The 15309-nt window shown below is 39.3% G+C and overlaps 1 protein-coding gene across 9 annotated transcripts in view; it reads right to left on the reverse strand.

Annotated features, from left to right (window-relative positions):
- SPATS2L (spermatogenesis associated serine rich 2 like) overlaps positions 1–15309 on the reverse strand; it is a 133566-nt gene that overhangs the window by 14121 nt on the left and 104136 nt on the right. For all 9 annotated transcript variants that reach the window (XM_054209861.1, XM_054209857.1, XM_054209863.1 and 6 more), the window contains 4 exons: positions 14540–14589; positions 13312–13552; positions 8093–8293; positions 7530–7665 (listed from right to left, as the gene is read on the reverse strand). In XM_054209861.1, the coding sequence (XP_054065836.1) occupies positions 7530–7665; positions 8093–8293; positions 13312–13552; positions 14540–14589 (628 nt within the window). The remainder of the gene's footprint in view (positions 1–7529; positions 7666–8092; positions 8294–13311; positions 13553–14539; positions 14590–15309) is intronic.

The following is a 15309-nucleotide window of genomic DNA, read 5'->3' on the forward strand; positions in this document are numbered from 1 at the left end:
CTGAATCAAGTAAGTCTTATATTCCATGACTGATGCTGGAACCAAAATAGAGTAACACTAGTACCTCTTTCTTTTCTGTCTCCCTTTGCCACACCTCTCTTCTGAAAGGACTGATTCTGTTCTCTTACCCCTGACTTTTTCAGGATCAGGGCCTGGGTACCAAACTCTAGCTATTAGCATTGTATCATTGTTCACTGCAGGTGAATATCTGTAGTTTGGAGCACAGCATTCAACAGTTCTTGATTTTAACATCCAGATGAAATTCTGAGGTGGGGTTCAGGAAGGAGACAATTTTGTTGAAGGAACACAACAAGGCAGAGGCTTAATGTAGAGGACATGCAAATGGGGCCAGGACTCATGCTCGTGCGGTGGAGATATGAGATGCATCAGGAGAGATAGCAGCTCTCTGGGATTCATTTTACTAAAGTGATTCTGAAGGCAAGAGCATAAGTGTCCTATTCCTGGTTAAACGGACAGTACTTGTGCCTTGGACTTACGCAGGCTAGCAGAATTCACACTAGCATACGATGGCAAAAGTACTGCAAATGCCAAACTGCAATGCTGGCACAGCAACGATAGGGGTAAGTTATGCTGACAGCTGCCTCATTTCACAGTTTCATACTCAGAACAAATTCTGAATTTGTTCTGACATTAGTGGAAACAAATTAATCTTTCTCTAGTTTGCTGCATGAAATTTAGTGCTTGCACAGTGAAAAAGAAAAGATATTTTCAGTCAGCCGCAATACCCCAAAATCCCACTAAAATTATTAAAGTTATTAGTGCCTCTTCAGACAAGCTGCTTCAGATTGCCAGGCTGGCTGATTTATAGCTTTACTGATGAGAATCAGAAGGGTCCCAGACAACCAGAATCTTCTTTTTCCTTATGCCTCTTCTAGGCATTATGATAAACCTATTGTACCTGAAGAGATGGAGAAATAGAAAGACCAAGCTGACACAGAGGCAAACATGCTGACATACTCACAAAGGTAAGCCACAGCTGCATGGCACAGAGGTTACCGTTAAGGCTATAATTCAAATGAGTCCTTTCAAAACTCTGTTAAACCCCCCAAAACGTCAATTTTCTCCCTGAGTTGTTTAATAATCTTCACTCTCCCCTGAACCAGCTTTGTGCATAGTTTGAGAATGAATGTTGTTTTGGAGACTGAGGAAGACGCAGTCAGCTGTGGCATTCTGAACCACTGCAGCAGGGCTCTTCATCTGGAAGGAGGAAAGAGTTATTTTTTCATGGGCAACCTCTGGGGTCTGGTTCAGCAGGTGAGACACTGGAACAGTGAAGTACAATTCGAGTCTACTTCATGAGGGAGTTAGTTGTGGGACACTGCTGGAGTTTGACAGCTTATGCTTAAAAAAAAAAAATACACACAGCATTCTCCGGTGACTTTGCTCTGTCGGTGGGCTTTGGAATAGACCCCAGTAGCTCCTTAAAGTTGCACCAGTTAACAATCTGCTGACAAACTCAAGTTAGAGGGATGTTAGTACTGTCACTGCCTCTGCTACACCTGAGCTAAAATGACATACAAATTCATGGGATAGTCCTGATAAGCTCAGCGCTGGTCTTTAAGCATTATGCCTTTTTTCATGTACATGTTTCTTCTAGCACGAACATATTTGACCCACACGTCAACTGGTAAGACAACTGATAAGAACCTCTAAGCCAATTGTGCATTTCACAAAATAATCCCCCACCTCAATCCAAAACACAGAACTGTCTCTGTCAAACTTCCAGCACAAGGAACCAAAATGATGTGATGAAAACCCAACCACCTGTAACGGTGATAACAAGCTTCATAGGATTACTGAATTAGCTATGCTATTTTGTAGTTGGAGAAATTATACTTCAAGTTTTCGTTATATTAATAAACCTGTAGAAAAAGCTGTTGCTACAGTACATATTTTGCAGTGTTTCAGTAAATTATATTCTTCCAGTATTATCTCAATAGTATTTAAATGTTTATGGTGCTTGAAGATTGTTATTTGATCACTGTATTAGCTCATGCACAATGTTTACACAGCAAACCAGATTAAACCAATTTTCATTCTGACCACAAATACAGTCTGACAATAAGCAGATAAACAAGAGACAGAATACATCAATTTCACTGAAATCCTTCTCTTTGCAGTGTACCATGTGGTAAAAGTAAAAATGCCTGAAGGTTTTTAGTTATTCAAGTTTATTTTGTGTTATTCTTTATCTACCTTCACTAATATTGTTTTCTTTAGCATCTAGCTAGAACAGTGGGGTCTGGTAAAGCCATCATAGTTAAAGGTCTATTTGCATTTTTCTTTTAAGATCTTTTTACAAACAACTAGAAATTTATTGCCTGATCATAAAAAGTTGTTTAACTCAAAACTAATATGGAAAATCTTTTCCCAAAGAACACTTCTAAATTTTATTTATTTAGAAATGAAAGCATCACCTCAGGATTTGGCAGAGTTTTAACAGTTGTGAGTATGAGTTGTATCATGGCTTGTTAGCATCCTGCACATTTTTACATGAATTTGTAAAGTATTTCTTTCCTATTTGAGTCTCAGTTCTGATCTGACTACCGAAGTATCTGAGTATCTTACTGGCTTTATACATTTCAGCCTAAACACACTTTGTGCAAGGCAGAGGGCTGTGGTCCCTGTTGTTGGGCTCCTGCTACAGAGGAGAGGTAACTTTCCCAAAAGCACCCTGGAATGTGGCCACAAAAAAAGAAGAGTCTGGCTCTTTGTTCTAACACTTGTTGAAATTTGAGATAATTATTCCCTATATGTGTATAATAAGTTAGATTTCTCCTTAGTTGGACAATAATGAGATCAGAAAGGATATATTCATTTTTCATCCGCAATGACATGCACAAAAACAACAATCTACTTCCACAGCCCCAAAAAGCACTTGTGCTTGTCTTTTACCGAGGATGACAAACACACCTAGGAATGACTGGGAGGAAAGAGGGGAGATGCAAGGCTATAAAATATGAACAACAGGCTAAGAGACAGTGTAATCCACCTTTGCATTTCACCTCTGTAATCCATCTTCACAAGCTTAGTAAAAAATACAGGGATAAAGCAAGAATCTGTAAAAGACAAAGGGGCCAGAGGGGGATATCATGTATCTCATTGAAACCTAACCCCCTCCAAGTTCATAAACTCCATCTGTTCTCTCCACTTATACATAGCAAGGGTAATCCCAAACTGCTGGAGGTTGCAAGAAGAGAGCAAGCATGAGCCCCTCTTCCAGTGCTGCAGCTCCATAGGCAAGTAGCCAGCTGGAGGCCAGAACTGCTGGATCAGGTCCTCCCAGACCCCCCAGGCAGTAGGGGCAGGGCCCAGGGGCCTTGGTAAAAGCACTGGTCTTTGAAGGTACCTGAAAACCCAACTGGGCCCCAGGGACCGTAAATGCTTCAGAGACCACTTTTTCCTTCTCTGCACTGGCAAAGCTATGGACTGGACCGTGTGACTGATGGGCAAACAAATATCAGAACAACCTGCAAGAGGATTTGAAAATCTGTACTTTAGAGGGATAAGCACTACCAAAGGTCAGCTGGTGGACAGACACAGTCAGAAAGCTAATGAGGATTGCCTGGAAATGCAGAGAGAAAGAGCACAGGAACTCTGTTCAGTGTAAAGCAATACCAGCCCTGGCCTTCCCAGCCATCTGCCCATCCTCTAAACTACCACATCACTAACACACACAGGCAGCTCTTCATCTGGTGGCACTGATTCCGGGCTATGGGAAACAGAAAACCACCATTTTTATTGTTTGCCAAGTGATCCCAGAAAGGGGATGACTGTGTTCACTCACTGCTCTGCAACTGTGAGCACTGGCAGCACTGCTCATCACCCAGCACTGAGTACAGACACAACTATGTTCTTTTAAATGACTTCTTGCCCCATTCAACTACTTCTCTGCTTTGATTTTAACTTAGAAAACTGTAGAAAAACTGCTTTATCTTCCCCAAACATACAGTACATGCTTCCTAGTTGTTCTCTGAATGTATTTTAATATATAAATTGCTAGTATTGCTAAACTCCATTTTTCCAGCATTATGTCACAGTCAATTTTTTAGCCAGCCTATGATGGAGCTTTCAAGTGCTTTTTGTTCACTCAAAAAATCCTCAATTGTGCTGGTTTTCATGCTCTTTATAGAGCATTGAAGATACCAACGCGTTCAAGATGCAAAGAGTAGAGGAGGCTTGCCTTTCTTTGGTCCAGTTCTGCATGCAGTGTAATTAAACCATAGCACTCGCTGAGTGTGTTCAGGAGTAACTTCCCTTCATTGATTAGGTCAAGCTATGAAATACTGAGCCAGACGGAGACATGGACATCCACTGGCAACTATCACCCAACAGTTTCTGCTGCTAAAAGGAAGAGTCCTTGTGAATCTTTCTGCGAAAGCTTTCAGGACATCTTAGGCCACATATGCTATTCATTTATATCCATAATAATGGTTTAACACTCTATCTAGAGGTAGGAGGATGATACATGATGTTATCTTTTCACTTGTTCATCCTTTCTGTGATTGGTAAAATCATGACAAGATTAGAAAAAAAAAAATTATGAGAAAGTCCAAAAGATTACCAACTCTTGAAACACAGTTTTGATTCTGACCTTGATAGTAATGCAAAAAGGACCTTTTATCCTACTGCCAAAGGAATAAAAAGAAAAACAAAACCAAGAGAGGCAACAGAAAGCGGTACATGTTTCAGTATTCGGTTGCAACACAAAATTAAAGCTTCTGACTTCATTTAGTTTCACTAAAACCCCTTATGTGGTGACAGCTGTGCGTAACAGGAACTGGTTAAACTCCCATCTAGGTTACAGTATTGAGCTCTTGCAAGTATTCTCTGAAAGTTATGATCACATACAGCACTTATTTGCTGTTGTATGTTTATCTGTTGTACACCTCAACAAGTCCGCACTCCCGCAGCAAGTGGGAGAAGAACTTGCAAAAACCTTTGGAATCACTATCCCAAAGGAGACCAAATACCATTGTCATGCCCTTGCTTTTGGTCACTCCATAGCATTCTGAGAGCAACAGTTTAGCTGAATTATTTCATTTTCCCTTGACAGACAAGTTGACTGTGGCACAGCAAAATTCCTATGCCCAAGGAGGTTGATAAATGTGCAAGACGCTGAGCACTCACTTAATTACCTTATCCTCCCACTACCACTAGTGATGCTTTGTTCAACTTTGAAGCAAGGAAAATGCCACGTAAATAACCATAAATGCCATGCAGCCCAGGAATATGATGTGTTGACTCTATGAGGTCTAAAGCTGTATGGATCATTGGTTCTGGTGATTTCTGCTCAAATCCAGTGAATCTTCAGCAGCTGGCAGCAAGCTTTTGTAAATGAGGCACTAAAGGCAGCTCTTCCCATCTTTTTTCAGAGTTTAAGCCACAAGGTCATATGAAATATCCCAAAACTGTTTTTAATTTTAGCAAAGAAGGTGTTAAGTCACACATTTTACTGTTTAAACCAAATTTTCCTATATATCAGGCTTATGAGCTGTCAAAAGCAACGTAGCCCGCATTGAGATTTCCATAAACATGTCCTGACATTATACTGTCCTTCTTGCAACATTATGCTACGGGCATGAAATTGCTTTGTAAAGCCTGAATACGCAGAGCACAGATGTTACATTCTAGAGCTTCTGGCAGACTCCACTCCAAAAATTTAGGCACTGAAGCTGATAGGAGCTCAAGTTAAATGAATTAAATGAAGCCTATTCAAAGGTTTTTTCAGGCTCTTTTCCATCATTTTATGTCTACTTGGATTTACATACTTTTTTGGGGTAATTTTTTTTTTTGCCTATTAAGCTCACCTATTAAGTAACATGTTTTAGCATTAGGCAATATACTTCAGGGTTTTTTTCAAGCTAAAACATGAATATATGAAAATCCATTCTGATTTTACTAATATAGTGCCTCCCCCCACATTCTTAGATCATGATAGAGTTCTGTTTCATGACCAGAGCGACTACCATTCAAAGATCGAATTGACTGTGACTGCCTGCAAACAAGATTACACATGTAACTGACATTATATATTTTTAACACTGTTTGTTAGAAAAAAAATTGAGGGAGAACTACACAGCAAATGAGACCCAACTATGAGTTTACTCAGAGAAAGGGCCAGAGCCTTCTTAGCAGAAACCATAAACATGGTTTTCTAAAAATTATGCAAAAACACCTCTGAGAACTACCAAAAAAAGCTGCAAGAAGTTGATGAACTTTACTTAATTTTTATATACCAACAATACAATTACTGCATATTAGTTCAAAGCAAACATCACTACCCTGGCTACAGAGCACTCCTGATATCGATACGCAATTTAGTACAACTGGTTATCACAGCCTGCGCTCACTCGAGTGCAGAGACAGAAACAAAGTTCTCCCTGCTAGACAGTAAGCTATCCCGACGGCCCAGTGCAACAAAATCTTCCACAAAATCAGCTCAACAGCACCTGGACGTTCTGCTCATACAGAAATGGAGCCCCAGTGGCACTGAAGTCACTTTAGATGCATCACTGAAGACAATGAATACACCACTAAAGTCCAGAGTTAACAAACTGCTGCCAATAGTACAGCACTTTCATGAGCTATGGTCATAAAAATATTGTCAAATATTGTGGACAAATTAAGGGTGAAAAGTTTTTGTACTCTTCTGTGATTTGTGACTGAATCTTCTACATTTTAATACAGTTTTTTCTGTTTACTGCAACACTGTATGAAACACAGGTTTTACATGGCATCTATACTTAACAAAAGGCCGAGTAAAACTCAAACCAGAAAATGGAAAATGTGGAACTTGCTGCTACAGCAAATATTTCTGCTACAAATTTTCAAAGAGTGTAGACATATATACCGAAAATCAGTAATAACCAAAATTATAATGGAAAAAATTCAGAAAAAGGGAAGAGATAGAAGTATGAGGAAAATAATGAACTTGAGATGAAAACTGGAAATGAAGTGATGGATGGGAAAGTTAGAAGAAACTATGAGGGAAAGAAGAAAAAAGAAAAGAGTGGTGGGACAAGAAGCAGAGATGATGGGAAATGAAGTGACAGTAAAGGACTGGCTGACAAAGAAGAAAAGATCAAAGAAAAAGCATAGAAAGAAGAGATTTAAAGAAGGTAAAAGAGACTTCAGAAAACCCCACAGACAGGATTTTTGGAAAAGCTTTGATTTGCTCAGATATGCTGCCACTGAACTTGATACAAAAGATTTAGGTCAAGGTGGATCACTTAGGGGGGGAAAAAAAAACCAAACCGTAGTATGATTTCGTCAAAGAACTGTAGTTTTGTCCCCCTTTAGGTACGTCTGTAAACATACACTTTTTTATATATATATTACTTCCTGGTTGACGAGAAGTTACTTTTTGGCACCACATATTTTTTTTATGAAATCAAATGCTGAAAACAAACAGGGTGTAAGCAACCCCTCCCCACCAATGCCAGTGGCTTGATTAGCCCCTTTTTTCTCAGGTGGTGGTGATGGATCTCTCAAGGTGATGTACCTACCAGCTGTGTAATTCTGCAAAAGCAGCTTTGATCTTCTTCACTGAGTTATCCACTTCCTCTTTGATCATCATACGATATCTGGTTAGAGAAACAGTGCAACGCTGCAAGTCTTTTACTGATTTTTCAATGTTTGGCCCTAAAATAGAAAACAGAAATTGCACAAAAGTCAGAAAGCTGTTTTTGCCTTTTCTGATTGGGGGAGCAGGAATGATTCAACAGGTTATTTGGCCAGATGAGGATGAAGCAGTTATCCTACTGAAGTCCATAAATCCAACTTTTGCATAGTCTTTCTGTGGTGCTCCTCAGTTTCTAAACATGTTTTCTCAAATTCATTCCCCAAATCAAGTAACTGTTAAACCAGCAACATTAATTAAAATTATTTATTTTAATTTTTATTTAATATGTTAAATAGACCATAAATTGTTCTACTCATTTTTGTTATGCTGAACATGATTCTGCTCTCACTTTCCAACACAACTCTTCTTCACATATGTGCTTTTTCTTCCCTAAAGGCATCAGCTCTCTGATCTCCTCAGCACACAACAACCAGGGATCCAATTTACCTCTTTTTTTGACTGAATCATCTGTCTTTGTTTCAAGTTGGTTTGTAGCATTCGATGATTTAACTGAGGAAGATTTTGACTTTGGCCTGCCTAGGTTACACTGAAGTTGAACTGATGACTGAAGAGACTCATGCTGTTCTACTCCATTCATAATCTTTGGGTTTAATTCCACAGATACTCTCTGGTGTTCTCGTTCTTTGTCTGCAAGAAAACATCAACATAGAAAACAGGGAGTTGTAAGATTAAGAAAGATATGAAGCCTTATTGTTGAGTCTGAATGACTTTATATTTATACTCTGGAAAAATTAAGTTTGTTTTTCACTGGCATGCATTCTATAGAACCTTGGAAAACAATGATAGAACAGAAACAAAATGTTTTAGGTTATTAAACATTAATCTGAAAGCGTCTATTTTTCAACAGTCTAAAAAGAAAGACACATAAAAAAAAAATCACTCTTCCATCCTGATATGAAAAAAAAATACCTCATGCCATAGAAAGCCTATTACCAATTGTATTCTTTGCCTAAACATTAGAGAACAGAACTAAAGACAAGGTCTGCTATGGAAAGCATGAGACCTGAATGTTTTTTTTATCTATATATCTCACACAAAAAACCGTTCATCATTTCATCAGCATTTTAAAAGCACTGATTAAACATTCCCACCCGAAATACTTACCTTGCCTGACTACAGATTTCTATCAAAAGCAGCTGCTAACAGGGACCAAGCAGGAAATGAAACAATGTTAATGATTAGGCTCCTGGGTTCAATGGTTTCAAAGGGATAAGATAACAATGCCTGAGCCACAAGATGATATGGTTTACTCTTTCCAAGACTCCAAAGGCATTCAAGGTATCAGCATCGTGACAGAGAGACAAGTACCCAAAGAATGGCTATGAAGACTGCCAGGTAAGGCCAGCTATTACTGCCACTATGAATTTTGGTCAAGAAAACATGCACAGAAAATGTTTTGTTGTGTTAACTTATTTTTCTAATCTTTGTACCCACTTTGATGAATGAATGACAGGTTTGTTCTGATGATGCTCTTTATGTATCACTTTATTCGGCTGATATTGTCTGGTATCTGGAGAAAAGGGGTTTGTCAGATTACCAACTGGATTATAGCCCATGGAGTGGGATCAACACTGCTAGGACTGAGGGATACCACCGAGACAGCTGCAGGAAATCAACTAGTGACTTCTTTGTGCCCTGGCTGGGCACTAGGATAGGTGTAAAGTACATCCTGGTATGTTTCCATGGCAATCATGTAACGCCAGAGAAACAGGGAAAAACATTGTTTATGGGCTTTAAAAGGTGAGTCTGCAAACAGAAAAAGTATCTTACATTAAATAGTATTTAAGAAAATATCTAAAGAAGTTAAAAGAAACCAGTGTATCTGTGAAAGCACGAAACACCAGGTATGCAGCACTCTGAACGTATGAATGTTTCAATGCAGACACCAGTTTCACACATAGCCAGGAATTCTGTTCCGAGATAACTACCATCAATCAATCTTGTGCAACCCTGGCTGCATCTCACACTAATGCAGGTAGCTTTGATTTATAAAGAATCTTCTTTCTACTGTCAGTTGAGGCTGGCTATCAGCTAAGTTATAGAGAAAGGACAGGGCTATTGGGTTCTGTCCCCAAGATCAGATCTTTCGAAATTTGTTGTTGAAGTGCAAAATTGTTATTTACTGCATTTAATTAGCAGCTTTGGTATCCTTGTCAAGACAAATGACAAACTGAGAGCTTTTTGCCTGAAGAAAGTGATCTGGAACAATGGTTATACTCTAAAAACTTTTTAATCCTCTTTTGCCTGCAACATACTTTGCCACTTCCAAAATGACACAAGAGCTACTTTGAAATCCAGCAGCAAGATGACCACCAGAGCCTAGCAATCAATACCTTAGCATGCTGCAACTGAAATTTCACATTTGATTGAGGACAATTAAAACTAGACTGAGAAAGTCAGCATCAAATCTCTGAAGGCCTGGGCCAGCTAAAGAACATCTATAACAAAATCTAGGGACAAAGTCTCTCTCAAATACTTGAAAGAGAGGTCAAAGGTTTGGGTAATAGTAGTTACAAGTAAACTGTTGCCGGGTTCGGTACGCGGTGGCTTGGAACTAGTCTAACGTGTGACTTCTGCTGTATTAACCATCAAGTATTACCAGACCTACCAGTGATGGCAACAACCCAAATAAACTTGCTTTGAAATCTGCTGAGCCGCTATCTTCAAAACGAGTGGTTTATCTTTTTATAACAGCTTGCCATTCAAAACCTTTAAAATAAAGTGAACCTCAACGTATTCTTTGTCTGAAAGAAGAAAAAAAACTCCCTTGAGATATAAACAGGAAGTTTGACAGATTCACTAAAAATCATCCTACATGAAAAACAATTTTAAGAAGTTGGAAAGAGATCAGTATCTGATATTTATCAGGTTTTCCCAAGTCCCTGCAAAAGCAATAGCATGGCCAGGCAGCATTAAATATCCTTTCAATGCATCCATACGCCTTCTTTACAAGGGGATGCACAGAAAGGATAGTTCTCAGTCCTTCAGATCCTGTGTTGCCAAGGAATCTAAGGAAGCGAGTTGGACGGTTTGTTGTGGTCATCATTTTGAAGTAATCTGGCTTATTGTGAGCCTTTTCCCCTCCAAGATATTGAGAGGGAGAGCCCCTGAACTGACCCATAATTAAGTGAAACACTCCCTAAGGCCCTCCATGATGAGGTAATTTGGCTTTTCAGGGCCTTGAATTCTGCGCTTCATTTTCTCTAGCAGGTCTTGATTCCCTGTGGGAAACCATCACAGAAAAAAGCAATAACTAAAGACTTCTCAGAAAAAGAAAGACGGAATACTGGCAAGAAATAAGCAGACCTGAACTAAAAGGTAACAGCCACATGTTCTCCCATATAATTTTCTAGCAAGGGACACACAGAGAAACACCAGCTACACTGCATCCTCCCTTCTGGTCCCTGCAGTTGCTTCCAGGCAGCCAGGATTTTATGGCTCTGAAAGACCTAATCTCACAGACTGTGAGTTGGTATAAGCAAAGCTTCAACCTCATGTTCCTCACGGGGAGGAAAGCGTAAGGGACTGTCAGCAGACACCTGACTGTGATCCTTCTAAGCTGTGAGCTGTGTAAAGGTGACTGTGAAATGGCTACAGTAACATTAATTTGATAGGGAAGGAACAAAAAAACCAAGCCAGACAAGGACAAAACACAACAAAGGACATTACAATACAAGAGGGAGCAATATGAAATGGGTGCACTTCGGACTCACTTCAGCATTTCAAACTACTTTAGAACAGTCTGTGTAACTTGCTCAGAAACCACAAGAGTGCAGCTGCTGGCCCCTGAGGGATCCTTATCTCCCTTCTCTTCTATTTAGTTCCATGCACTTCAGCACAAATCAAACAATATGTACACACGTGGCTTTTGACCTTTAAGAAAGTAGCTATTATACTGGCTGCAGAGACCAGTATTTTAGTGCACCTGAAAGTGAAGAAACTCTTTCCTTCTCCATATTAGACAAATTGCCAGGAACTTATTTTACTATGCAAGGAAAAAATTAATATTCAAGTTTCAGGTTTTCCTTTCTCTCCATTTCCTTTCCTTTCTTTTCCACCTTTTTGTTTTATTTTCTCTCCCCCTGTTTTTGCAAGGGACAATTACTAGTTTTGGGATACGTGTAAAATTTTATAAAAATTGTAAAGCTATGGTAATATCTCATTTGTCACTTGTAAAAACAAAGAAAGATTCTGAGATACTTTCTGCCCTTGGTATGTACAACTCTACACTGTATCATGTCAAAGAGAAAAAGGACTCAATCCCAATGCCACCGAAAAAGATCACTAAGAGCATGGGTACTCTTCTTGCATTCAGATCTGCTACCCCCCAGAAAACACTCCCCATGCATGGACAAGTCAGTCTATGTATCTTTACTCATGCATGCATTGTTTCAAAAAAAGCAACTCTAAGAAGTTTGACATGGGAGCTTGACATATATTTATACCACAAATGTTTACATCTTGCAGAACAAGTGGCAAGAATGCTTTTAGTATTATGGAAATGTGGAATTTTTTGGCTTATGGCGTATTCTACCCAAATTAAGTGGGCATCTTTAGCAAGGGTGGGAAGAGTATCTCTGATCTTTTACAAGGTGCCAATTTTTTAGGACAAAATTTCTTGATAAGTGGTTCCTCTTTTTGGCTGCTACATGTTGCAGAGTTTTCATTTAATTAACCAGCGGTTGGCACCATCAAAGTCATCTGGAAGCAGCAGAGAATTCATTTCAGGACAATTATCCTTTAAAATGAGGTTTCAGAGCTGTACTTGCAATCACGGAAAAAAGAATTTCAAGGAAATTTCTTTTAATGCATTCTTACATACTGCTTAAGATACAGGAAGAAAATACTAACAGCAGCAATAATCTAGGGCTGAAAAACCATTACCAGTACTAACAGCAATTAAATATGAGCTTTATGAAAGGATACTTGAAGGCAAAAGCTTTCACAAAGCCTCTCGCCCGGAGAAGGTTTGTGTTCATTAATGTTGTTATAACCATAACTCTGTACCTAGTACAACACAGCGTGGAAGAACTTTCTGTGTTACTTCCCCGAGAATTTCAGGATCAGTATCTAGACCCTAGCAGAAATGTGTGTTCTATGAAGTCATCAGACTGCTTCCCCTCAACAAAAAGGCCCTCCCCTCCCTGTTAGGGAAAGCCAGTGGAAACCTACTGTGACTAGCCTATTTGGGGAAGATGAGAAAAGCAAAAATGGACTAGTCTGGACTAGGCAATAAATAAATCCTGTAATATGCCACAAGCTCATACTGCTCAGATGACTTTGCTCCACCAGATGAGGGACTTTATAGCTTCTGCCACCATTTTACACTCAGGCCATTTTCTAACCCTGCATTCTGTATTTATATCTGTAATATTCTGTATCAGCTGGGCCTCTAATTATAGTTCGATCCTTTCATCTCTAGAAAAAAAGACGTTTTGCACAGAAACAGTGAAAGGTGAATTGTGTCCAGATATAGATCTACTTGCATGACTTTAATAGTTACATGCATTATTTTGCACAAACATCTCTGTCCAACTTCTTTTTACCGTTTTCTATTTCATGGCAATAAAAATACCATGATTTTTATGTAAATGGATGCTTGGCTATTGCCAGTTAAAAGGCTGTCTTGTGTGAGACGAACTGACCTCTGATTTCTGGATAGATCGGCGCTGACTCTACAAATGCTGAGCCTTTGTTCTCAAGAGAAGAGGCTTCCAGTTTCTGATTTGCAGAACCACTGCAGGAGTTGTCCTTAGAGCATCCATTCAGATGGCAGCCATATACTCCCTGGGGCTCTTGAGATGCCTTCTCAGGTCCACCATTCTTATTTTTAGGATCTTTATTGCCCTGGTGCTGTTTAGATTTGCTTCTTTTTCTCCTGTTGTTCTAAACAGAGAAATATTGCAAGAACAGAGACATCACTCAGTGCAACTCAGAAACTCAAAATATAATTAGTAAATTGTCCACGTTCTTAAGATGTCATATAAGTGACATCAGTGTAATGCAACTTACAGGCCATGCTGCATTATACAACACATGGCATCTGCTCAGCTGAATAGATAAATCGTTTCAAATAAAACTTGAAGCTCCAAACTGGGTTTCCCCTTCTTTCCACATAAAATACTTGCATTGCAAAATGGTAGCAGAGCCTCTGCTAAGATGCCGCTCAAAATGTTTGCAGTCACTTAGGACAAGTAGTTTCTAACCATCTGTGAGACATCCACACAGTAACACAGAAAAACCCTTAAGGCATCACTCTGATCAGGCAGAAAGTGATCACAGAGGACATAGGTTGGCCACTGCTGCTGTAGCTCTCACAACCATAAAGAGGAGCCTCTGTGACAGTGACTCACAGGGCAGCCTCCTGGTACATCTTTGGCTTGGAGATACATAAGCATGAAGATCATATCCCAAGCATATAATCGGAGTATCTGACTTGATAGCGTCACTAATGCATGACTCCTAATGGAGGACTCCTATGCATAAGTCATTTTTACAGCTGGCAGCAAAAACTCTATCACTATAAATGGCTGTGATCATCCAGGATACAACTGCTTATTAAAAATGTTTCTGCACATGGGCTGTTTTGGCATTTCTTCTATACTTGTCCAGGGTCTGACTCCCACACACATGTACACACGTGTGCTGACCCAGAAATTTTATCAGAATGCTGGGGCAGAGAGACAGCAACAGATGAATAGGATTAAAAATAATACACACATTGGCTTTCAAGTATTCTGACTACAGGTGTGAACGAAGTCACCTATTTTAGCAAAGGCAGACAAAGTACTGGCCAAAATAAAAGTACTACATTCAACTACAGACAGATGATAAATGGTCTGAATGCTTTCGTTTTCAAGAGTAAGCTCTTACCTTCTTTTTCCCTGTCATATTCCATTCCTTTAGAACCTGAGTTGCGCTGCCTAGAGAAAGAAAAGACAAAACATTTCAACAAAAGTTCAGCTATGAAAAAGAACAAGTTTGTTCAGTTTCTAGTCTCCTAGCTGGGCAGCATTTCCACTTGTTGTGAATTCTCTTATGTGGGGAGAACAAAATGAGAACTGCCATCTTTCTCCTTTTTAGTTACCCATTTTATTTGATTACACTACATACAGTAAATGGACTACTTGGCACTACCACTTTTTACAGCCTTCATTCCACAAAGTGATTAAGTATGTGCCTAACTTAAAAGTACTAGCATAAGCCCCAGAAATAACAACACTCAAATCTCTCGCCTGAGAAGGGAAGCATCTCATCACTGGGTAAACTAGATAGCCCACCCTGACTCTAGAGCTTCCGAAAGTTTTAAAGTCTTTTGGCATTTTTATCGTATACTTCCTATGTGTTATCTGTCATATCCAGAAGACATGAAAATGAAGACTTAATTAGCATCCAAAAGAGTAATTTTATGGACTGATGTAGAAATTCTGCATCACACACAGAGTAACCTTAGGCCTGGCAGAAAAAAAAAGTGGTTTACTGAAATTTATACTGAAAAATGACGACAATTTTGTATACTTGAAATTCTGCCTGCCAGCTCTAATAAGTTGGTCAGACAGATTTATGGAACAAAGCAAATAGAGCCTTGGTCAGACCAGTGCCAGCTGCCATGTTAGAAGTCATCTTCTGCACCTAGTTAATAT

This window comes from Rissa tridactyla, chromosome 7 (assembly GCF_028500815.1).
Source record: "Rissa tridactyla isolate bRisTri1 chromosome 7, bRisTri1.patW.cur.20221130, whole genome shotgun sequence".
Taxonomy (NCBI): domain Eukaryota; kingdom Metazoa; phylum Chordata; class Aves; order Charadriiformes; family Laridae; genus Rissa; species Rissa tridactyla.